Source organism: Sus scrofa, chromosome 3, assembly GCF_000003025.6.
Source record: "Sus scrofa isolate TJ Tabasco breed Duroc chromosome 3, Sscrofa11.1, whole genome shotgun sequence".
NCBI classification, from domain to species: domain Eukaryota; kingdom Metazoa; phylum Chordata; class Mammalia; order Artiodactyla; family Suidae; genus Sus; species Sus scrofa.
The window spans coordinates 13,831,317-13,855,023 of NC_010445.4; the positions used below are offsets into that span (position 1 = coordinate 13,831,317).

General features: G+C 42.8%; 1 protein-coding gene and 1 long non-coding RNA gene across 3 annotated transcripts in view; one reads left to right on the forward strand and one right to left on the reverse strand.

The window, feature by feature from the left end:
- The window catches only part of AUTS2 (AUTS2, activator of transcription and developmental regulator), a 1,228,927-nt gene that overhangs the window by 265,878 nt on the left and 939,342 nt on the right, over nt 1-23,707 (forward strand). The window contains 1 exon segment of the mRNA NM_001246269.1: nt 23,087-23,299. Within this exon segment, the coding sequence (NP_001233198.1) occupies nt 23,087-23,299 (213 nt within the window).
- On the reverse strand, nt 8,134-23,255 carry LOC110260080. 2 transcript variants are annotated; one of them, XR_002342893.1, is made up of 4 exons: nt 23,167-23,253; nt 16,929-16,969; nt 8,769-8,943; nt 8,134-8,220 (listed from the first exon to the last, which is right to left on the reverse strand). It is a non-coding gene; the product is annotated as an uncharacterized LOC110260080 (long non-coding RNA). The 2 variants fall into 2 exon arrangements; XR_002342892.1 differs by lacking the exon at nt 16,929-16,969 and having other exon boundaries at nt 23,167-23,255.

Below are 23,707 nucleotides of genomic sequence, written 5' to 3' on the forward strand. Positions count from 1 at the left end.
ACTTGAGTGGGATTCAAATATCATGCATAGCTTTTTGCCTCCTTTCCTCTCAGGGGTAGTGTGTCAGAGAGTGGCTGGAACCACCTACCTGATGTACAGAGTCATCCGTGGTGTGAATATCCTTTTAAGAAAAAGTTCATTTCTTAGATGCTGGGGATATGATAGCACATCAGGCCCAGCCCCTGCCTCTCAGGGTCCATAGACTGGTAAAGGGATGGGAAAATAAATGGAAATTAGGAGCTCCTGTCATGGCTCAGCAGAAATAATCTGACTAGCATCCATGAGGATGCAGGTTTGATCCCTGGCCTTGCTCACTGGATTCAGGATCTGGCATTGCTGTGTGCTGTGGTGTAGCCAGCAGCTACAGCTCCTATTCGACTTCTAGCCTGGGAACCTCCATGTGCCATGGGTGCAGCCCTAAAAAGACAAAAAAAGAAGAGGAATGTATGAGAAGAACAAGTGTTTTGTTAGGGATAATGGAAACGTTAAATTTAAGTAGGAAATAGCCAAGCTGAGCGGGGGTGTTAACTGGGCTAGGAGGGAGTAATATTACTGGTAGAGGAAATTATATAACTTGAGAGACTTGAGTTAAGGGATGCTTGGCACAACCTGGGAAGGTACAGTAGGTTTGTAATTTTGTGTGTCTGAGCTGTAAGTGTGCCCTGGGCAGTGGGGCCCAAAAAAAGGTGACAAGAAATGAGATTAGAGCTATAAGCGTGGGCCTAGATCATTGAAGGCCTTGTGGACTCAGGCAAAGGAGATAAGAACTGATCCTGAACAGCCACAGAAGCTTTCAAGCAAGGAGTGACATGCTTAGACTTGCACTTTAGAGAAGTCACCAGTCCTGCAGCAGGTAAAGACTGTAGACCCGGGTATCAGTTAGGGTGTTGATAACAGCAGTCCTGATGAGGAGGTCTGAACAGAAGGGTGGGAGTTTCACAGAAGGGTGGGAAATGGTAGAGAGATTAAGAGGTGAAATTGATAGGAGCCAACCCAGGCTTTGTGTCTCTTTGACGGTGGGTATCTGGGGAGAACGTTCCAGATCCATGAAGCCTTTCCTTGAAAACCCTCAGCGGCTCTCTTTTGACTATAATGCACCCTAAACCATTTTTCCCCATGTTTATCTTTTACTGAGTCCTCTAAGAACCCATAATGATCTTGATTTGCATATTTATTCCTCTTTCTCTCTCCCCCCTCACTCCCCAGTCCTTCTTGGATGAGCTTTTTGTTTTACCTATTCTAAAATACTACACTGAATGTCTAGGCATTTGGCAGTATATCAGGTAATTAGGTGCATTTGAAAGTCTAGGTCAGCCTTTCTCAAACTCTGGAGAGAATCTTGATGCCCAGTCGAAGATGTCGGTGTGTATAAAGAATTAACTACTCTCCTATGCATCTAAATGGTACTAGTTTGGTACTTTACTGAGGAGAATAGCCCCTTCAGTCATCTTTTGTTCTGTGGATCGGAATAGAAATCATTTCTTTCACCTGTCCCCTTAGATTGTAAAAGTAGTGCTGAGGACATTAACATTATTACTATTTTTTTTGTATTGCAAAATTGACTATGATTGCCCTCATCAGATTATTAACGCAAGATCCAGGGGGCCGAAAAGATTTATTGTGTTTGGGTTCGGTTTTTGTGTAGAGCTTGTCGGGTAAAAATGGCTTTCGGGTTGCTGTGTGACACGGCTTGATAAATGCCCTATAGCTTATGTGTAGAAAATACTGGGCACTTTAGAATTATTTTGGCTTCGTCTTAGGAAGCACCAAACAGGTTGCCCAGTTGATCCTTATAGAGAAAACATCATTATTTTCCTTCAGAGTTATAGACTTTAGGGCCCCAGGACCCTGGAATAGGGCCTCTTTGCAGCGATTTTAGCCTTCACGCATCCTCTAAACCAACCCACTGTCCGTACAGGAAGGGAAGAACATTGTGAGCATATCGAATGTTCTAGTAATGTCTAAGGGCACAGGAACAGCCATTCAAAACCAGCCGTGCATGGACTTCCGTTGTGGCTCAGCAGAAACGAATCCGACTGGTATCCATGAGGATGAGGGTTCAATCCCTGGCCATGAACTGTGGTGTAGGTTGCGTATGCGGCTCGGATCCCACCTTACTGTGGCTGTGGTGTAGGCTACAGCTCTGATTCAACCCCTAGCCTGGGAACCTCCATATGCCACGGGAGCGGCCCTAAAAAGCAAAAAAAAAACCAAAAAAAACCAAAAAACAAAAACAAAACCAGCTATTCTCAACTATCATATTGACAGATAACTTTCCATTTTGAATTGTTTTTCAGATATATGTATAGGTGGATTGTCTACCTTTCGATACAGTCCAAAAAGTAGATGATGACTTGATCAGTGCCACATTAACAGAAGAAGTTGTGATCCAAAACAGTGAATTATAAATTTTAAAACTACTTTTTCAGTGTTTCTACAACAAATTTCTCTTGAGCAGCTCCCAGGGACCAGACAGGGTATGGAGAGAGATTTGCTGTGATGTAAGAGTCTTCTCTCTCAAGAGATTAATACTGTAGGACCAGCAGTTGTGGTAACGGTATATACAAGTCACTTGATTTATCTGGCATTGCATAAAACTTTTTACTGTGAGCACTGAAATCAGGATTTATCCTCTTGCCAGTAAGCATCTACCTAGTATTCACGAGGCTGTTGTAGCTTTGAGCTGCCCTAGTGACATGGTAGGTCACACAGACCTGTTTGACTGTTGAGTGTTGCCATGACTGGATGAAGTTGGATTTATTTTATTTCTTGAGGAAAACATGTGTTGGTGAGCATGTATGATCGCATCTTCCCTTGCTTTTCTGTTTTAATACACTGTCCTATTCAGAGGCAAATTCCTGATCTTTGGTCAAAAGAAGTCTGTGGGCCAGATCACATCATACTTGGTGTGTTTGATGGGTACTGGCTAATTACCTTGGGTTTTGTTACCTCGAGGTCTGGTACCTCTACAAAGTCTTCATTGCATTGTTAATACCAAAAGATGATCCCCTGATACTTGTCTTAGATATGATTATTTATTTTTCTTTTTTTCAACTGTCTCAGTTGGCACATAACATTGTATAAGTTTTAGGTGTACAACGAAATAATTTGGTTATTGGTATACATGACAGAATGATCACCACAATAAGTCTAGTTAATACCCATCATCATACATGGCCACAAATTTTGTTATTGTTGTTGTGATGAGAACTTTTAAGTTCTGTTTTCTTAGCAGCTTTCAAATATGTAATATGCAGTTGACCCTTGAATAGCATGAGTTTAGGGGCATTGACCCTCCATGCCGTTGAAAATCCCCTCTGATGCTGCAGTCGGCTCTCCACATCTGCAGATTCAACCAGCTGTGGATTGTGTGGTACTGTAGTATGTATTTAGTGAGCAAAATCTGCATATGAGTGGACTTGCACAGATCAAACGCATGTTGTTCAAGGGTTAATTATAGTCACTAAGTGTGGCTATTTCTTACAGCTTAATGATGTATTTATTTGCCAAATGCTGGGATTTAGTTTCTCAGAGCACCCTGTTCTACACAGGTTTATAAGCTGTAATTTGTAATGTCTATCTACCCTATCAGTAAGCCACTTAGTGATATTTTTGAGTGTTTAAAGAAGTACAGGACAAGGCTCTTACAGGAGGTCCTGCGCTAGAAGTGGACTTGCCAAAGCGGAGTGGACGGGATAGAGTATGGGATGTGTTTGTGTGGGGAGAATGTCGGGAGGCAGGCTAGGATCCCATTCCCATGGAGAAAACCTGAGGTGAGAAAGGCGAAAGGAAAGGTGGTGGCAGGTAGGGTAACTATTTGGCAACTGCTGTGTGTCCAGCAGCTTTCTTCTAATGATCAGGACTGCTGAGGAGGCAGTGTGTCTCGGAAGCTGCAGGGAAACAGTGGTGTGCGGCAGGGGCAACTCAAGGTCTTGGAGGCATATGGGAGAATTGATCACACCTCAGAGCCTTAGTTTACTAAGCCTGGTTGCACTTCAACATTTTTAGGACTACAGCAGTGTTTTTAGGAAGTGGTTTATTTGTTCCTACCCTGTCTTCTTTCAGATTAAATAACAGGAATCAGTTCTCAAATCTAGGGTCAAAGCTAGGAGGTAGGAAATACTTTCTCAGTTCTCTTTACTTTCAAACTCTGCTTTGGCACTCCTCTGTTGGGGGCGGTAGATGTGTAGCTTCTGCTTATGAAGCCCCTGTGAAAGTGGTGGATCTGAGTCTTCCAGAGATCAACCTGGCTCAAGAAGTAAAGAAGCAGCTGTGTGGCTCTCTCTTAGAGGCGGAGTTTTCTTCCCTTGGACAGGATGGAGCTTTAATTGAATCCATATCACATCTCATCCCATGAATGCTGGAGAGCAGTACATTTTTAACTAGGAAGAGCATCAATTATTTATTAGCCATGATACTAATTTACCCTGAGTGTGTGTCTTAGAGCTGGCTGTTCATCCCTACGTGGCCCCTGATGTAATGCCATTGTGCTCCCATACTCAACCACAAGCTCTGTAGATTTCCTAGCCTCGTGTTTTCCTAAAGTTACAATTTTTTTCATGTGTACTAAAATACTGACTCACTGATACCATAGTGTACCGCTACTGAAAAGAGAAGGAGAATGTGGGGGTTCCTGTTGCTGTAGCTCATTTTTGTGTTTACTCCTGAGGGCTCCTTAGAAGATCCTTTCTGGGGGAGCCTTTACTCAACACTGTGCTTTGGGAAGTGGAGGGGGGCTTGTCCAGTTGTACTTTGCTGCTGCTGCTTTGGTACATTGGATTCCAGTATAAATCTCTAGATCTCACAGTTAGAGGTGTTTGAGACTTTGAAAGTTTGCCTCTAGGAAATGCACGCAGGTTGTGGTGTCCATTGCAGCATCCCCCTGACCCCAAACCTCCTTGCTGGGACAGTTGCTCCTTGAACAACAGGGATTTGAACTTTGCTGGTCCACTTATACATGAATACAGTAAATATCGTAGTGCTCCGTAATCTACAGGGGGATAAGGGGGCGGCGAGAAGAGCACAGGAAACAAATGTGAATTTTGAATCTACAGATATGGAGCCATGGATGTGGAGGGCTATGTATAAACTACAAGGGAATTTTTAAAAATTTCAAGTAGAGGACGCCCCTAACTCCAGCATTTTTCAAGGATTAACTGTATATTCTTATTCCACCTGTTCCTGGAGTTAATTGTGATGACGACCAGTGTGCACTGAGCATCACTTAGGTCCAGATGTTGTGCTAAGTACTTCATATCTGTTTACTTAACTCCCACAAGAACCCTTTGAGGTAGATACTATTGTTATCTCTATGTTACAGATGAGGAAACCATTAAGTAAGCTGTAAGTCTTAGGCAACTTTTCTGATAAGCCTGTTATAGGCTGTGGAGTGAAAAGCTGAACTGAAACACCTGCCTTGCCAGTCACAGCCCTTAGGGGCTTCTGAAAATGGGTAATCCATGGTACCTGCTCATAGGATAGTGGAAGGAATGCAGTTCTGGCACATAGTAAACATTTAAAAAGCATCAGCCTCCTCCGTGACCACCCGCCAGCACCCCACCCTGATCGTTATCATCATAATCACCCATCCAGTCACATGAGACACTTCAGACCCCTGAGTAAAGTACGTGGGTCTCAAAGGACAGTTTCTTTTGGATGCTGTATTCACTCCCCATTCCTTGAAAATATGATGGCAGGAAAAGAGCGAAATTGGAAATGGCAAGCAAGCCTTTTTCCAAGCCGGAAGTCGGGTAGGATATTTTCAGGTGTAAAGGTAATTAATTTTTTTTCCTGTGCTCTTCTCTCCTCCCCCCTTATCCCCCTGCTCACTTCTCGGGGACAGGGATGAGCGTAGATGAACTGGATGAGAGGTAACCACCAAACATGTGTGCAGAACCACTCCAGCATTTAATTACGGCCTGCAGCCCTTTGTCAGCCAGAAACTCTTCTCATGGTGAGAGAGGCAGAGAGCCTTGTCACTGTCTCTAGAATTATTTGTATAATTCAGCAGCTGTTTCCCTCAGATGCTTACCACACGGGGTTGGGTTATAAAGACATACGAGGAGAATTGCTGAGGTTCAGACACTTGTGTTCACTGTTCAGCTGAGAGCCACTTAGGCTGTTCTTGTACAAATGCATTAGATTATGGTTAAGCAGCTTATGGACATAAAAACACATTAGAACTTTACAGCACTCTATAAATTATAGTTTTTGCAGCATTCACAGCCACAATGCTAGGTAATTACATTCATTAATCTACTACTAAGAGCACATAAAGTTGCCTCCCAAACGGTACTGTATGTGTCAGTGCTCAGCTGGGAAGGAGAGCTTTCCCCCCTCCTTCTTTGTTCTATCTCCCCCTGTTCCGTTAAGCCTTCTGCAGGAAGGTTTTGGATGGTATGTGGAGGGATTCCCTCATAAAGTCCAGGAAACCCATTCCTTTCAAGGTTAGCCTCCAGCAGGAAGCCTTGCAGGTAATCTTTTTTATGTTGAACTGCATCTAGTAACTATTCTCTATGCATTTATTTTCTTTTTGAAAGTGGACAGATGTCTCATGTGGAAAACCAGCAGGGGTAAAGCAGTTGGAAAGAGATTTATGATGGAGTCAATAGCAAATGCTTTTTCATGCCCTCTTTTTGCCTATCTCTAGGAATGGTTTACATGGTGGTCTTTTTAATTTTGGATGTACAAAGGACTCCTCTTTTCCTGTGCCAAAGTTTCCTGACGTTTCCATCTTTTCATTCCATGTGGTGATGGGAAATATATTTCCTTTCTTTTTCCAGGAACTTTTGCACTTCTCATAAATTGCACAAGATTTAGGGAAAAAAAGATGAAAATTTATGTGGTGTTATTATTCCAAAGAGCAAATTGTACTTTCTTTGCATTATTTTTCAGGTTAAATACACCAAGTAATGTGCCTTTTTTTTTTTTTTTTAAAGGGAATAGAGAGATACGGAAATGTCCAGTCCCAAATGATAGTATAAATGCCTGGGCAGTGCATTTGGTCCCATGCGTGTGTTATGATGGTGTGAACTCTAGAGCCACACACAACTCTGCATTGAATCCTGGCACTGTCTTCAAGCTGTATGACCTTGGTCAAGTTAATTCATAGTAATAGAATAACTAATGTGTATATTCCAGAAACTTTGTTAGTTTATTTAATTATAATAGCTGCTTTGTAAGTTAGGTGCCATAATTAGCCCTCATTTTATAGAAATGAGAAAAACTGAAGCTTCACAGAGTCTGGTAATTAAAAGAGGTATTATAAATATAATATACAGTACATTGCTCTGTACGCTGAAAGACACTCAGTGCACACAGCCTTGAGGATACATGGAGAACAGGTCTCACCATCAGTCCTCCGTTGCCAAATATAACCTTTTATAGTGACAAACAGTGTCCCTTTGTAATGACTAAGAACATGATTGTATTAGCCAGGAAGAGGAATTCCTCACTTAGCATTTATCTGTTATCTATTGTATGCTAGGAAATATCCCAGGCTCTTTCCACAGATTTCATTAAACCTCATAATTCTGTTCCTCTATTTGAGGAGTAGAAATGGAGGCCTAAAGAGACTGGATATTTGCTCAAGGTCACAAAGTGACAAAGTGGCAACAACCAGTGCTCAAAGCCGGATCTGACTGCCACCAGAGTAGGCACCTGTGTCAGTCCTACATTCAGCAAAGACACAAAGAAAGAAATGGGAAATGAATAAAGAATACAGACGGCAGTAAAGTGCAGTATTTTTCTTAGAGTGATGTTTCTATTGTGGGGAAAAAAAAAATCTAAGAAACTGGTGTGATAGGATCTCTGTCGGTGAAAGACTCTGTTGTTAAGAAGCTTTGGTTTCATGTCTTTCAGTGCAGCCCCAGTTTTTAGGGTGGGGTGCAGAGTCCCTTTCTTCAGCAGGCAGGATGGCATTTTTGTTCCCTGAGAAACTCAGAAATATTTGGGACTGCCCACGGCACTAAATGGTGTTATAAGGTTGGATAACTGCTAAGAAGAAAAATGGTTGTTCCGGTGTAAATCAGTGTGCCGACGAGGGGATGATAGAATTGCAGGGTGGTATCAGCCTCAGCATCTTGTTTCCAACTGAGCTCTTCCCCCGCTTACAAAACAGCTGCCATATTGGGTTACTGCTGAAATCACCGGAGCCTGCTGCTCATCAGGGCAGGGCTGTTGCCATTTGTAGGATAAACCGTACTGGCAATATACTAACACCTGGACGGGGAAAAAAAGAAAGTCTCTTTCAGATATGCTCCTATCCATATAGTTTAAATCACAGGCTCAGGAGTTCCCACCGTGGCTCATTGGTAACGAACCTGACTAGTATCCCTGAGAACACGGGTTCGATCCCTGGCCTTGCTTGGTGGGTTAAGGATCTGGTGTTGCTGTGAGCTGTGGTGTAGATTGCAGACGCAGCTCAGATCCCATGTTGCTGTGGCTGTGGTGTAGGCCAGCAGCTCCGATGGGACCCCTAGCCTAGTAACTTACATATGCCACAGGTGCAGCCCTAAAAGAAAAACAAAACCCAAAAAATCCCACAGGCTCAATTTTTGCCCATAACCGATTTCCCTACCAATGCCTCTGCTCATACACATACTCTCCCAACCTCACACAGCAGGCCTGGCCTTTATCATTTCAGGTCCTGCAGAGCTGTTCTCTCTCAGCGCGGTATTGATGTCAGTTTTAACAGCCATCATGTATATCGACTCCTCCACAGATTACGAGTGTATATGCTGTTGCCACTTTGTTTCGCCAGTGGTTACCTTTCATAGGCTGCGATGGGGATTTCACCTTTATGAATGTAATTTGCTGAGCTTGTGGTGGCATCAATAAATCCTCCCAGGATGAGGAAGGGTTGATTTTCCTACAGCTCGATGACATTTTCCAGCCCCCTTTCCTCGTGGGACCAAGGGTCAATGTCACACCACATGCTTCTGTCTGAGAGAAGAGAAAGAAATTGTTTAAAGAGAAGGAACTTGTTTAAAGTATGTAACTTGCAGACACAGTTTCTGAGATATATCCCTGTGAGGAGGTACAGGCTTCCCCTGCTATTTGAAAGTGGGTATTCCTGTGAAGCCTTTCATAAGCCAGAATGGCATAAAGCCAAGAAGCAATTACCTTAGGACACATCTTGCTAAAGGATGCACAGAATAAGTCAAGATAAAGCACAGAGGCTCACAGACACAGTTCAAAGCTATGGCGGCTTAATGTTGAGATGCTGAGATGCTGAGATCCTTCCCCAAGCTCCAGGGAAGGAGCTTGGTGGTGCCACCCTTTCTGCTTGGGGTGCAAGCTGCCTCTATATCAGCTCTTTGCAAAACAGACACTGAATGCCGTTTTTGCTTTTTGCCTCCTTCCTGAAAAGTGAGAGTCCTTTTTAGATTTCTCTTGGCTAGGGGAAACAGGTATTGATGTAGGTCCTTTGTAAAAGTGAAGTAGCATATGGTGAACTTTGGGAAGGTGGGGGATGCTGTACGGTGTCCTTACCAATGGACAGAATGGGGTTGTATTTCGTCACTCAAAACTCCACTGAGTTAACTGTGGACAGCTCTTTTAGGTTTTCAGAAGGACTCAATGTGTTCAGCACATCTCTGGCTTATGTTTTTGTTTAGCAGTCATTTTCTCAAATCAGACATCCCTATTGCCTATTAGGTAAACACAGAAAGCATAGATTATGAGTTAAAAGTATCGACAGCAATTCAAGTGCTATCAGAGAACATTTAATTCAGTTTAATTTTGTGATAAATCTCATGTTTAATCCTCTGGTTACTCTGTAATCATGTCTCTATTGATCTTTTCTGAATGACTGCCTGCAGTTTAATAAACTTTGCCATTAACTCAGAGCTTCTAAAGGGAGAGATTGATTCTGTTATCAAATCTGATAGACCCAATAAGTACCTAAACATCACTAAATCTATCTATAGGAAGCTTTGGTACAGATACAAGCCTGTAGTTTGTTCAGCAAACTGAGTAAAAATTTGGACATCTTTGCATGACATAATTGCCTCAGAATTAGTATCCAAGTCTCTTAGGCGAACTGACACTGCTTTTCATTTCTCCAAACAGTGTAGAAACAAACCAATGGAAAGGGTCGCCTCCTTTCCTCAACTACAGTTGTAGTGTCTAATTTATTCCCTATTGCAGAAATAGTTTGAGAAGTTTATTTGGCCTGTGTCTCAGGTCAGTGAGTACATCTTAAGTACTTTTCTATGTTCTCTGAAAGCCTGTAGGATAGGTCACTTTATTTTTCCCCATTTGATGCTATAGGAAAGAAAATGCTTCTGACTGAAACCTGAAATAGAAGACAGGGGTTAGAGGGTGATAGGAAAGAGAGTGAGAAGTGTGCACTCCCAGGCTGGAACTGTGAACAAGCTCTAAGACTGGAAAACATTCCCTGAAACCTGGTTATATGTCTCCTGCAGTGATAGAACATTTGCAGTATGCTCCAAACAAGAATTTCTCTTTTCAGTCCTGTGGGTATTTATCGCTGCCATCATTATCCATTAATATTTATTGAGCCACAGAGGCAGAGCATGTGGAATGCAGGGTCTGGAGCATTTGTTCAGCTTCTTAATTTTTTAAGGTCAGAAAGGGATCATTCTCTGCCACTTTTCACCCCTGAAATAAAATGTTGAAAATGGGCCAGTTTTAGAGAAAAGCCAAAGCTTTTATTTGTCTGAATTTTTATTGCGGATTTGAATCTTTCGGAAAGAGTTCAAACATTTGACTTATGTCTAGTCTTTCCCTAATTGTGCTTTGAGGGGAAATGGAGGTGAGTTAGAAGGGTTTTGTAATGAGACAGTACTAAACTATAATTTAAAATTTTCTTCAAACAAAAGGTCATAGTCCTGACACTTACAAATAAGACTGTAATGATGACCTGGTGTTAGGGAATGAGAAAGTGGAATTGGAGCCAAGAGACTCCAGGTTTGTCGACAATTGCTGATGGTGAATTGGGGGATGCCATTTGTTTACCAAGCCTCAGTGTCCTCATTTATAAAATGAAAACAATGGTACCTTGCTGTATAAGGTTATTAGGAAATCAAATGAGATGATGATTTTAAAAGGCGGACATGTAAACTCTCAACTCTCATTGCCATACAAGTCTTAGTGGTTATGACAAATCGCAAATTAGTTCTTGCTTTATTAAATTCGGAAATGGTCTGACCTTTTATTAAGTCATGTCTAGTTCTCACATCAAAATCAAGTTGGGATGAAAGAACTTGAAGGGTGCTTTTATATAAGAGAAACTTCCCAGAGATATTTAAAGATCTGGAAAATATGATCTGGGGGAAATACTTCTGTGTAATCAGTGAACACTAAGCTACCTTGATGGAGCATCGTATATGTGCAAAATAGCCTCCCAGGGTAATGTCATTAGAGAAGTTAGAGGAACGTAGGAGATCATCCCACGGAGCATCCTAAGTTTATAGATATTGAAGTAGATTGGTCCCTGCCCTTGATAAGCCGCTTAAAAGTAGTTTCAGAAAGGGTGTTAACAGTTGTTTGGATTGTATGCACACGTGGATGTGGTAGTTCTCTGCACCACTGCTCTTGAATGAAGGAATGCCGCTCATTCCCAGTGGGACGTTGACTACGGTTTCTGGGAAGTTGGGAGAAAGTTAGAACTATTTATTACTCAAGCAACAGTTATTTCATAGTTCTCTAAAAACCTCTCTGAAGCACTTGAAAAACTTGAGCTGAAAAAGGTTTGTCTCTCCTATGTATACCCTTCCCAATATGCTGTATGAAATTATCTGGGGGAGTTCCTGTTGTGGCGCAGCAGAAACAAATCTGACTACCATCTATGACGATGCAGGCTCCATCCCTGGCCTTGCTCAGTGGGTCTGGATCTGGCATTGCTGTGAGCTGTGGTGTAGGTTGCAGATGTGGCTCGGATCTGCTGTGGCTGTGCCTGTGGCGTAGGCCAGCTGCTACAGCTCCAATTGGACCCCTAGCCTGGGAACCTCTATATGCCTTCTGTGTGGCCCTAAAAAGATTAAAAAAAAAAAAGGTGGTTTTTGTTCAGGGCCACCTGATGTGAATTTTGCCCAAAGTTGCTTTTCCTGTCACTGAGTAATCTTCAACATTCTATTACCTTTCATAAAATTGTTTCCTGTCTGCTGAGTGGACAGAATGTGCCTTTTGTGTGCATGTGAGATTTTGTTCTCTTAAATGAACCTCTCCTAGAGAAAGTGGTTACTCGTGCCCAGCCAGCACCTCTCTGCATCTGTGAAAGCCCAGCCAGCCCTAATTGAAGTCAAATACCAAGGTGTTCTCCACTGCCTATTAATGTAGAAGAGCCGGAGCTGGAAGGACGTGTTAGTGGGCATTTGTCCCACTTTGTAAGATTCTGAAATCACATCAGGAACCCCCCCCCCCTTTTCTGGAGAAGATTAAGGGAACGTGAGGATCGGAGCTGGTAATGGTGCAGCAGGGGGAAAGGGAGGCCTCTTCCAGGGCTCGGACTCACAGCCCTTATTTCACTTTCTGTTCTCCTGTGATTCGTTTCATTTCACTCTGTTAGATAAGTGACATGAATGGATGCACTGCAGCCTTCCTTAAGTAAATTAAAGGCTCAGTTAGGGTCAGACATTGGTCATTTAAAATGAAGATGTGGTTGTAGGTGGATACCTAGGGAAGAGAAGAAACCGGGAGCATTTTAAGGGAAGAAAGTCAGAGTCTGTACCTTATTACTAATCTGGATCAAATAATTCAGATGTGAAAAGGTTCTCAAAGAGGCCAGTCAGGGTCCTCATCTTGACTTTTTTTTTTTTTTTTTTTTTTTTGTCTTTTTGCCATTTCTTGGGCCGCTCCCGCAGCATACGGAGATTCCCAGGCTAGGGGTCGAATCGGAGCTGTAGCTGCCAGCCTACGCCGAGCCACAGCAACGCGGGATCCGAGCCGCATCTGCAACCTGTACCACAGCTCAAGGCAACGCTGGATCCTTAACCCACTGAGCAAGGGCAGGGACCGAACCCGCAACCTCATGGTTCCTAGTGGGATTCGTTAACCACTGAGCCACAACGGGAACTCATCGACTCTCTGGTTGATATCAACCAGTCTTAATTTTTTTTTTTTTTAAATACAGAGGTATTGAGACCCAGTGTGTGGTATTTTGGCCTTGAAATCAAGCCACAAAGATGGCAAGATCTGACATTTTCCCAGTCTCCTTTATTGTTTTGTTTTCTCTTGGATTTAATAAGGTGACCTGTGTCCTCTCTTGAGGATCTGTTCACACCCTCTAGTAATGACTTTCCCGAGGATGGGGTGGGGGATAGTAAGTTTGAAAGTTCTTGGGTGGACATGTGAGAAAGGAGGAGGGCTGGACAGTGCTAGTCCAGGGTGGGGAGCAGCCCCTAGAGTAAGAGGAGCATTCATGATGGCCTCCTTTCTTTAATTCATGCGTTCAAAGATCGCTCACTGTACCTGTGTACCTCGATCTGTTTTCTTTGCTAGGAATTCAAGGATGTTGAAGAAGTTACAGCCACTCTCCCTGTGGAGCTAAACCTGAGTATTACAGGGAAGACCCAGCTACTGACTGTTTTGCTGCAGTGTAATAAATACATTCATTAACCCTTTCCCCATCTTTTGCATACTAATGCCTAGTCAGAAGTGAGTATTGGCTCATTAATAGGGGTAGCATTAGCATTGCACATCCTGTCAAGTGTGTGTGTGTGTGTGTGTGTGTGTGAGAGTGAGAGACCTCAGTGGATTAGATCTGAGCGGATGAGAAAGCAGCATTTTTCGTGTTCTCCCTGCCTCTTTTTGAGGCAGCAAACCAAACTCCTGCCCTTGGAAAGGCCTGAGAATTGTGTGGTGCTCACTTTCTCTTCTGGCTTCCATTATGCTCGCCTCTGTTGTGTGGGTTCCCATCCCCCTTTTGGGCTCACCCTTTGTGAATGTTATTGCCCTTAAGCCCTTGCTGATGAGATTTTCTGCCTCAGTCATGCTGTGCTCAGCTTTCAGAAATGCTGCTGTTATGGAGGAGTTAATTTTTTTTTTTTTAAGGTTTCCTTTTCGTCATGCTGTATTTCTCAGATTATCTGGAGGGACTGTAATCCAATTTGAGGAATCCTTCAGGGCTAAGAGCCTAAACTGTTTTAAGCAATAGCATCTGGTTGCCAGGGACTCAACCACTTTGAGCGTGTTAAGGTCTAACAGCAGCCAACTCTCAATTATCTATGGGAATGGGAGACTGCTGGGACGTTTTCAATTCACAACAGAGTGTGCAAAAATCTCACTTAAGCTGATAGTTGTGATCTCATCCCATAACTGAATTTAGGAAAGCTTCTCAGCCGCTGGTTTTGAGGCCCCCCCCCCCATTTTTTTTTTCCTTTTGCACCTAACCTCTGACAGTGGCACAAATCCTTTGACAGGTGTTTTTATATACAGAATTTGTCTGTGCTTGCTCTCTCTCTTTTTTAAACCATTTTCCTATCTCCATTTGATTCCCTTAATGTCATATGCATCGTTATGTATTTTAAAAATAGTGTTTTAATAAGCCGTCTCTTTTTTAACATTTAGAAGCAGTTAAAATTTATGTTTTCTTTCTTTGGTCTTTGATCAATGTGTTCGTGAGAGAGGATGTGGCCCAACAGTAACCAAGGTACTTAAAGATAAGAGAAAACTCCACTTTAAAAGGTTAGCCTCTGAATAGCTAAGACTTGACTGTTAAGAGGTGAAGAGAAAAAGGCCCAACGTGACCTCCACCTTGTCAGTGACAGTGAAGTGAAGCCCGGGCACTGCTCTGTGGTCCTCAGTGAGACATTCATGTCCACAGCTGAGCTGTCTCCAGTGGGACCTTCATGGCTACATTGTGGACTAAAGCCAGTCCTTCCGGAGTGTGGCTGTCCCTTTGCTTCGGAATCTGAAAGATGAGTTCCTTTTGATGGACACCCAAAGTAATCTAATATTTGGTGATAACGATATGCTAGTTGTGCATGATGGCAAGAGTTGTCATTTTAAAAAAGGCTCTAGTGAAGTATATGTGACCTACCAGTAAATTGCATGAAACAAAGGTTAAAACTTGAAAAGCTTTTTTAAAAAATTAAAAAAAAAATTTTGGGGGGGGGCGTCTTTTTCTAGGGCTGCACACACAGCATATGGAAGTTCCCAGGCTAGGGGTCGAATCGGAGCTGTAGCCACCAGCCCACATCAGAGCCACAGCAACATGGGATCCGAGCCACGTCTGCGACCTACACCACAGCTCACGGCAACGCTGGATCCCTAACCCACCGAGTGAGGCCAGGGATCAAACCCACAACCTCATGGTTCCTAGTTAGATTCGTTAACCACTGAGACACGACAGAACTCCAAAACTTGAAAAGCTTTACATGTGTATACATCCATGAAACCGTCGCCACTATCAAGACAATGAAAATGCTCATCACCCCAGAAATTTCTTAATGTCCCTACATAATCTCTTCCTGTATTTCCAAGGGAACCACTCATACGTTTTCTGTCACCGTTGATTTTACACTTTTTAGAATTTTATGTAAGTAGAATCATACAGAATGTTTTTTTTGGTTTGATTTCTTTTACTCAGCATATTTATTTTGAGATTTGTGTTGCTGCATGTATAAATAGGTTATTCCTTTTAATTGCTAAGTAATATTCCATTGAATGGTTATATCACAGTTTATTCATTGATGTACATGTAAGTTGTTTCCAGCTTTAGTCTCTAGCAAAGCTGATATGAACATTCATGTGCAAATCTTTATGTGGGCATACATTTTTATTTCCTTGGGGAAATAAATAACTAGGAGTAGATTGGTTAGAGCATATGGTAGGTGGGTGTACTTTGAACTTTTGAAGAAATAGCCAACCTTTTTTTTTTTTTTTTTTGGCTTTTCTAGGGCCGCACCTGCAGCATATGGAGGTTCCCAGGTTAGGGGTCGAATCGGAGCTGTAGCCACCAGCCTATGCCAGAGCCACAGCAACACGGGATCCGAGCTGCATCTGCGACCTACACCACAGCTCAGGGCAACGCCGGATCCTTAACCCACTAAAGCAAGGCCAGGGATTGAACCCGAAACCTCATGGTTCTTAGTTGGATTCATTAACCACTGAGCCACAATGGAATGCCTCCAACCTATTATTTATTTATTTTATTGAATTAATTTATTTTTTTGTCTTTTTGCTATTTCTTGAGCCGCTCCCCTGGCATATGGAGGTTCCCAGGCTGGGGGTCTAATCGGAGCTATAGCTGCCAGCCTACGCCAGAGCCACAGCAACGCAGGATCCAAGCCATGTCTGCCACCTACACCACAGCTCACAGCAATGCTGGATCCCCAACCCACTGAGCAAGGCCAGGGATTGAACCCGCAACCTCATGGTTCCTAGTCGGATTCGCTAACCACTGAGCCACGACGGGAACTTCCTAACCTATTTTTTAAAGTGGCTGTACAACCACTATGGAGAACAGTCTGGAGGTTCATTAAAAAACTAAATATAGAACTATCATATATGATCCATCAGTCCTGATCCTGTGCATATCTTAGCTGAAAACCATAATTCAAAAAGCTGTGCATCCCAGTGTTCGTTGCAGCACTATTTACAATAGCCAAGTCGTGGAACAACCCAGATATTGATCAACAGAGGAATGGATAAAGAAGATGTGGTATATATTCACAATGGAATATTACTCAGCTATAAAAAATGCCATTTGCAGCAATTTGGATGGACCTAGACATTATCATATGAAGTGAAATAAGCCAGAGAAACACAAATATCATGTTATCACTTATATGTGGAATCTAATAAAAATGATACAAAGGAATTTATTTACAAAACAAAAACAGACCCACAGATTTTGAAATCAAACTTTTGGTTATCAAAGACGAAATGGGGGGATAAATTAGGCATTTGGGGTTAACATATACACACGACATATATAAATTAGATGGATAACAAGAACCTACCTGTATAGCACAGGGAAGTCTACTCAATATTCTGTAATGACCTATTTGGGAAAAGAACCTAAATAAGAATGGATATATGTGTAACTGATTCTATTTGCTGTTAATACAATGCTGTAAGTTAACTCTACTCCAATAAAATTTTTTTTAAAAAAGGAGTTCTGGGTGTGGTGCAGTGGGTTAAGAATCCAACTGCAGCAGCACAGGTTGCTGTGGAGTTGGCAGGTTTGATCCCTGGTCTGGCTGTGGCATAGGTTTTAATGTGACCATTAAACACATTAGGAGGGATTTTTTTTTTTTTTTGAATGGTGTACTGATTTTTTTTTTTGTTGTTAAGTTCCTATAGAGTCTTTTGTACTTACTAAGAAGTTTAGGTCCTGAAAATCTGTTCGTTAAGTCCATTTATTCAAAAGTTTGACGTGGGAGACGCACTGTAAACATATCCATGTAGAGTTAAGTTTTAAAATAGCTGCATGTTTTGTTTATTTAATTTTCACTATCACTGTAACTCCTTTTTGCTTTTTTTTTTGCACTTGAGAGAAGTGATGGTATCAGTGTTTGCAAAACCATTCAAAAACAAGTACAAATGCAATGTAGTAATCCAGCAAAGGACCTGACAGACCAAAATGACAGCACACAGCCATAAATGTCTTTTGATGGTGAAAGCAGTTTTTCTTTTTCTTCTGCTTCTTTATTATTTTCTTTGCAAGTCCCTAAGATCGGATAACTAATAGAAGAGGTTCTGCTTAAATTGCACCCCTCTTTCACACATATGGGCACACCTGAGCATAAGTAGACACATACCACATATGCTTTAGAAGTGATGGGCTGCTCTCAGATTAGTTTGGTTGGAAAAATCAGATGGAGGCTTTCTTTCTACAGCCTGTTTCATGCAAGGCAGGCAAATTGTGCCCTCATTTTCTATTGTCTGTGGCTTCGTCTGTAATCAGCAAATGGAGCCCTGCAGCCTACAGAGTGTTTCACCTGCAATTTGTTGCTCTCTCTTAGTTTGTGCAACACCGAACCATCTCATTTTGAAATTCAGGAGTGGCAGAGGAAGCCTTTGGTGGAAGATTATAATTTGGGAGAAGGGAAAGTCAAGAGCAATATCACCTATTTTGAAGAAAGGCTGAGTGTTGAAGGAAATTGCCTTGGTTAGTGGGTCTCTGAGCCTCAGGCTCTCAGCATGTGTACTGCTGTGACCCTGCCCTCCATCACCAGTGACCTAAAAATCACATAATTTCAACTATTCATGAAACCTGTCCCCATCTGTTGTGCATAGCTTGTGCACTTACCCCCTCTATTGCCAGCAAATATGTCTAAATCTTTTACCTCACAGCTAGCCTTCTCTTGGCTGGCTGTCTTGCTTTCTTGCTTGCTTCTTCTGTGATTGTCAAATGAATGAATGCCTCAAAGCATTTTTTCCAGATCTCTCCCTAATCCTTCTGTCCTCCTCCCTTGCTTGTTTGCTAATATGCTTTCCTTACTGAGTCGTCGTCTTATTTTCAAAAACCAGTGCAGATAGTTCTGATAGACTTCAGTTTTCTTTGGGAACCACTAGCCCACACCATGGTAGACTAATGACTCAAGAGGCCTTTGAAAATCACCATTCATTGATCCTAAAAATGTATTAACCAGACAGTTTTTCTTCCTATATTGTAGCAGTGCTTTACAGGCTGTCTGTTTCGTTAAGGAAATTCTAAAATTTGTTGCTAATATAGTTTGCTCATGCTGACTTGATAGATGGATATATGCACACATAAACATGCATGTGATCATGTGTGCAACTCTTTAGAAAGTTATAATGTGAGTAGTTTATAATCGGTCTATTTGTCTTCGAGTCTCATTGCTTAAAGAGTGGACAGATTTTGTCATTTCATTCCCAAGACAGTCATTGCTAAGTGATCATTTTACATTATACATAGTAAGCAGTGGGTACAGGTTTATAGAGGGAATAGACAAATAACAGCCTGGTATTTTCAGGAACTGTTCCAAAGAGTCTATATAGTATTTATAAATAAAACTATGTCTTTGAAAGGATAAAGAGTATCTTTCAAAGATACTCTTTATCCTTTCAAAGATCTTCGAAATCATCTCAACATAATAAAAACTTGCAAAAGGCTTCATGTCTTCTTTCCTCTTAAGCTACCACCTCTGTACACATTTTGATTCTCTCTTCCCCTCTTCTACCCCCGCCCATACCCTCCAGAGTTGAAAATCTCCACATTAATTGGAGCTAAGATGATTGTACTGCTGCTGCTAAGACTTCAGCAGGTCTCTTACAAGCTAATGTCACGGCATGGGGTCCATTTGCTCTGTGTAGCTGTTCTGTGGTGCAGTGAGAATGCCTTGATTAATATGCTACATGAAAATAAAATGGATTTGGAAAAAATTATACCATATTCTCATAAATATTAATTCACATTTGTATGGAATTGCACATAATTTTCAATATACTTTGGAGCACCTTCAGTATGAAAAAAGATACGGTCTCTGAAGAGAATGGTGTAATTTTTTTTTTAAAAGCACAGCTGATACATTATTAAATATCATTTGTTTATTAATCCGATACTCTACATGCATATGATGTAGGGCAGTAGGTGGATTGTGTGACAAAGAAAGGCATTTCTTTCAGCCTGTGGGGAGTTTATGTATTACCCTTAGAAGTGGTGCAGTTTAATCATATTCTATGGAAGCAGTCTGTGATAGGACTCACCTGGCTGTTTCAACCAGTGTTGCCATTATACCTGAGTGTTTTTTCTTGGTAGCTGACAAAATTGGTTACATGCGAGACCAAATTCTGAGCACCTGACATAGCTGACTGTGGTAGTCGACACTGGACAAAGGAATAAACATAGCAGACATTTATCGAACATTTAAGGGAACTTAAATGTCCAGGAACTGTGGAATCAATGGCCAGTGTACTTGCTTCAGCCTCAGCTTGTCCCCCTCAACCGTTCCTCTCCACACCCTCATTGCCTTGGGCGAGCTGCCTCTCCGAGGGAAAATGGCAAGTCATCTCCAGTGGTAGCAGCTAGAAGTTAGCCCAGAATCCACTTATTTACTTTATAAGGGTGTTATCTTTGATGTTGCAAAAATAAGGCCTTTCCCCTTTTCTGGGGCTTGCTGTTTGCTTCTTGTATGCCAGCAGTGCCTATTTATTTAGGCTCCTTGGCTTCCTGTTTCTAACAGCTTTACTAGCCTTCCTCATTCACTCTGTGTTAGAGGCAGCTTGGGATATCATTAAGTCACTATTATGATTTATAGATTTGAATCCTTTACCTAGTTGTTAGACACATTTTGACCATCTACTATTTGCCTGACTCTGTAAGTCAGACCCAGGGGTTACTGCTATTTAGTACTTGACCTCATTCGTTCAAAGTATTATGCTACCAGCAGCCTCAGGGCCTTTGCACAAGCTGTTCTCGTTGCCCAGAATTTCAGATCTAGGTCAAATGGCAGCTCTCTCCTCAGCCACAACCTCTTCCTTTGGACTAGACCATTTCCCTCAGTTTTAGCAGCCTTTATCATTCCTTCTGAATGGTTCATTTCATAATTATATATTTGTGTGATTGGATTCATATTTGTCCTCTGAATTCTAAGTTCCATGAGGTGGGGATTTTTTTCCCACGTGATTGTTTTCTGACCATCAACAGGATGTGCTGGGTTTGGACTTGGCATATAATGAGTAGATAGAAAATACATGTTAAATGAGTGGACCCCTAAGTACAGTGTTTTGTGTAACAGAACAGTCTCTCTGAAGTGGCAGCACTGGGTAGAGTCCTTGAACTAGAAAAAGGGAAGGGTGTGGGAGGGTGGGCTTTTGAGGCCAAGGCAAAGCAGATGCAAAGGTCCAAGGTCCCCAGCTAATGACTGTGACTGATTTGGGGAAAGACATCAAAGAGCATGTATGTTGGAGTTCCCGTCGTGGTGCAGTGGTTAACGAATCCGACTAGGAACTATGAGGTTTCGGGTTCGATCCCTGGCCTTGCTCAGTGGGTTAACGATCTCGCGTTGCCATGAGCTGTGGTGTAGGTTGCAGACGCGGCTCGGATCCCGCGTTGTTGTGGCTGTGGTGTAGGCCGGTGGCTACGGCTCCAATTTGACCCCTAGCCTGGGAACCTCCATATGCCGCAGGAGCGGCCCAAGAAATAGCAAAAAGAGACAAAAAAAAAAAAAAAAAAAAGGAGCATGTATGTGTGTCAAGTGGGGAATGCTGAGATACTGGGAAAAGGTGGAGTAGATACCCTCAAGAGTACTGGCCGGGAGGACTGGCCCGTCGAGGCTCGGTGGTTAATGAATCTACAAACCATGAGGTTGTGGGTTTGATCCCTCGCCTTGCTCAGTGGGTTAAGGATCCGGCGTTGCCGTGAGCTGTGGTGTAGGCTGCAGACACGGCTCGGATCTTGCATTGCTCTGGCTCTGGCATAGGCCGATGGCTATAGCTCCGACTGGACCCCTAGCCTGGCAACCTCCATATGCCACGGGAGCTGCCCTAGAAAGACCAAAAAAAAAAAAAAAAAGAGTACTGGCTGGGAAGGAGAGTGAGGTGAGAGTGACATTTTAAGATTGAGAAATGGGAGTTCCCGTCGTGGCGCAGTGATTAACGAATCCGACTAGGAACCATGAGGTTGCGGGTTCGATCCCTGGCCTTGCTCAGTGGGTTAACGATCCGGCGTTGCCGTGAGCTGTGGTACAGGTTGCAGATGCGGCTCGGATCCCAAGTTGCTGTGGCTCTGGTGTAGGTCGGCGGCTACAGCTCCGATTGGACCCCTAGCCTGGGAACCTCCATAGGCCGTGGGAGTGGCCCGAGAAATGGCAAAAAAAAAAAAAAAAAAAGACAAAATTGTGAAATGGATGAGGGACATTTTTGTTTTGGTATTTATTTTTAATTTTTTGCTTTTTAGGGTCACACTCATACAGCATATGGAGGTTCCCAGGCTAGGGGTGGAATCTGAGCTACAGGTGCCGGCCTAAGCCACAGCAACATGGGATCTGAACTGTGTCTGTGACCTACACCGCAGCTCAGGCAATGCCAGATCCCTGACCCACTGAGGAAGGCCAGGGATTGAACCTACATCCTCATAGATACTAGTCAGATTCATTTCCTCTGCACCACAACGTGAACTCCTTGGTATTTATTTTTAAATATGTGCTTAGGACCAAAGATACTGAGACGTTGTGTGCAGCTAAGGCTCTAGGAACGAGCATTTTCATTGTAAAGAGAAATATATCTACTGATTAACAAATGAGTGAGTGCCAAGTCATTTTCATTTTAGTATCTAATGTGTACATTTCTCAGGGTTCAAAGGACATTGGCACATGTCTTATCAAATCTGGAGCCCATTTTGCATATGAGCTCAGAGTTACGGTGACTTACCCTCAAATTTCATAGTGAACAATGTCAATGTTAGGACTCAAACCCAGGTCTTTTGGTATCTCAGTACATCCTGACCTGCCTGCAGACATAGATCGCACCTCTGTCATGTGGCCTGAAGTGCCTGCCTGTAGTTCCTACAGGTGCTGCTCCCTCTTCCAGAGCATGCGTTATCCTTCTTTGACCCCCCTCCCCCAGCCACACTACAGGAATAAATGAAAAGTTGCTGTTGATCTTGGTGATAACATGGCTGTTACATTTTGCAAAGAAGATGGGAATTAAGGATGCTCAGAGGAACTTGCGGTAAAAATATAATGCATTAAGGAAACGTTTTAATCATACGAATTGACAGTTTCTTTCTTGCTGGCTTACATCCACCTGGCCCTGGTATGTTCCGTCTTGTGCTGCTTTTTTTGAATCGTGCATGCACTTAGTACTCCTTTTCCGAAACCTAATTGATGTACCATCTTGAGAAGTGAGTGTATTAAGCCTCCTCGGGGAATAGTGTGTGCTGGACCCAGCACAGAATGGAAAGCTACTATCCCAGGCAGCAGTGACGTCACTTCTGATAGGCAGATATTTTGTGCTTTATTGAGTTTTCTTCCCAGTAAAAACAAAAAGGATATATTTGTGCCACTAGGAATTCAGAAAAACTGTGGCCTCATACCCCAATTTCCTGCCTTCACCCCCTTCCTTCTAGTAACCCCATTTGACCTGTATTTTGGAGGTGATGCTAGATACCTATGTAACCACCACTTTCCTTTCCTTCTCTGCTTTTCTGCAGAAAGATGTAGCACTTAAGCCTCAGGAACGGGTGGAGAAACGCCAGACCCCTCTGACCAAGAAGAAACGAGAAGCACTTACCAACGGCTTGTCCTTTCACTCCAAGAAGAGCAGACTCAGCCACCCCCACCACTACAGCTCAGACCGAGAAAATGACCGCAATCTCTGCCAGCACCTCGGGAAGAGGAAGAAAATGCCGAAGGGACTCAGACAGGTGAGGATGCTTAGGGTTCGTTCCTGCCTGTGGCTGCTTTACCTCAGGTGTCTGCTCCTCCGAGGGTCTTCCTAACAGGTAGAGAAGGTGGTCTCGCTGGTTGCTGGAGGGCTGTCCTGCCGAGCTGTGTGATTGCTTCTAAAAGACTAGATCATCCATGCTCGTTGTTTTTATTATGGCCTGAAACTTTAGCATGGTACCCTTTCAGTCATGTGCTCTCTGTGTGACCAAGCCTGATGCTGGTGCCCTTGACATTGAGGGCAGAAATCTTGGTGATGGTAAAGGCAGACTGGCTTGCAGAGAGAGGTCCTCTGAGGTAGAACAAAGGGAACGGCAGGTATGACCACATACACTGTGTATTTCAAGGTTCTGTGGTGCTAAAAATGGTTGTCTGCATGCAAGCAGTAC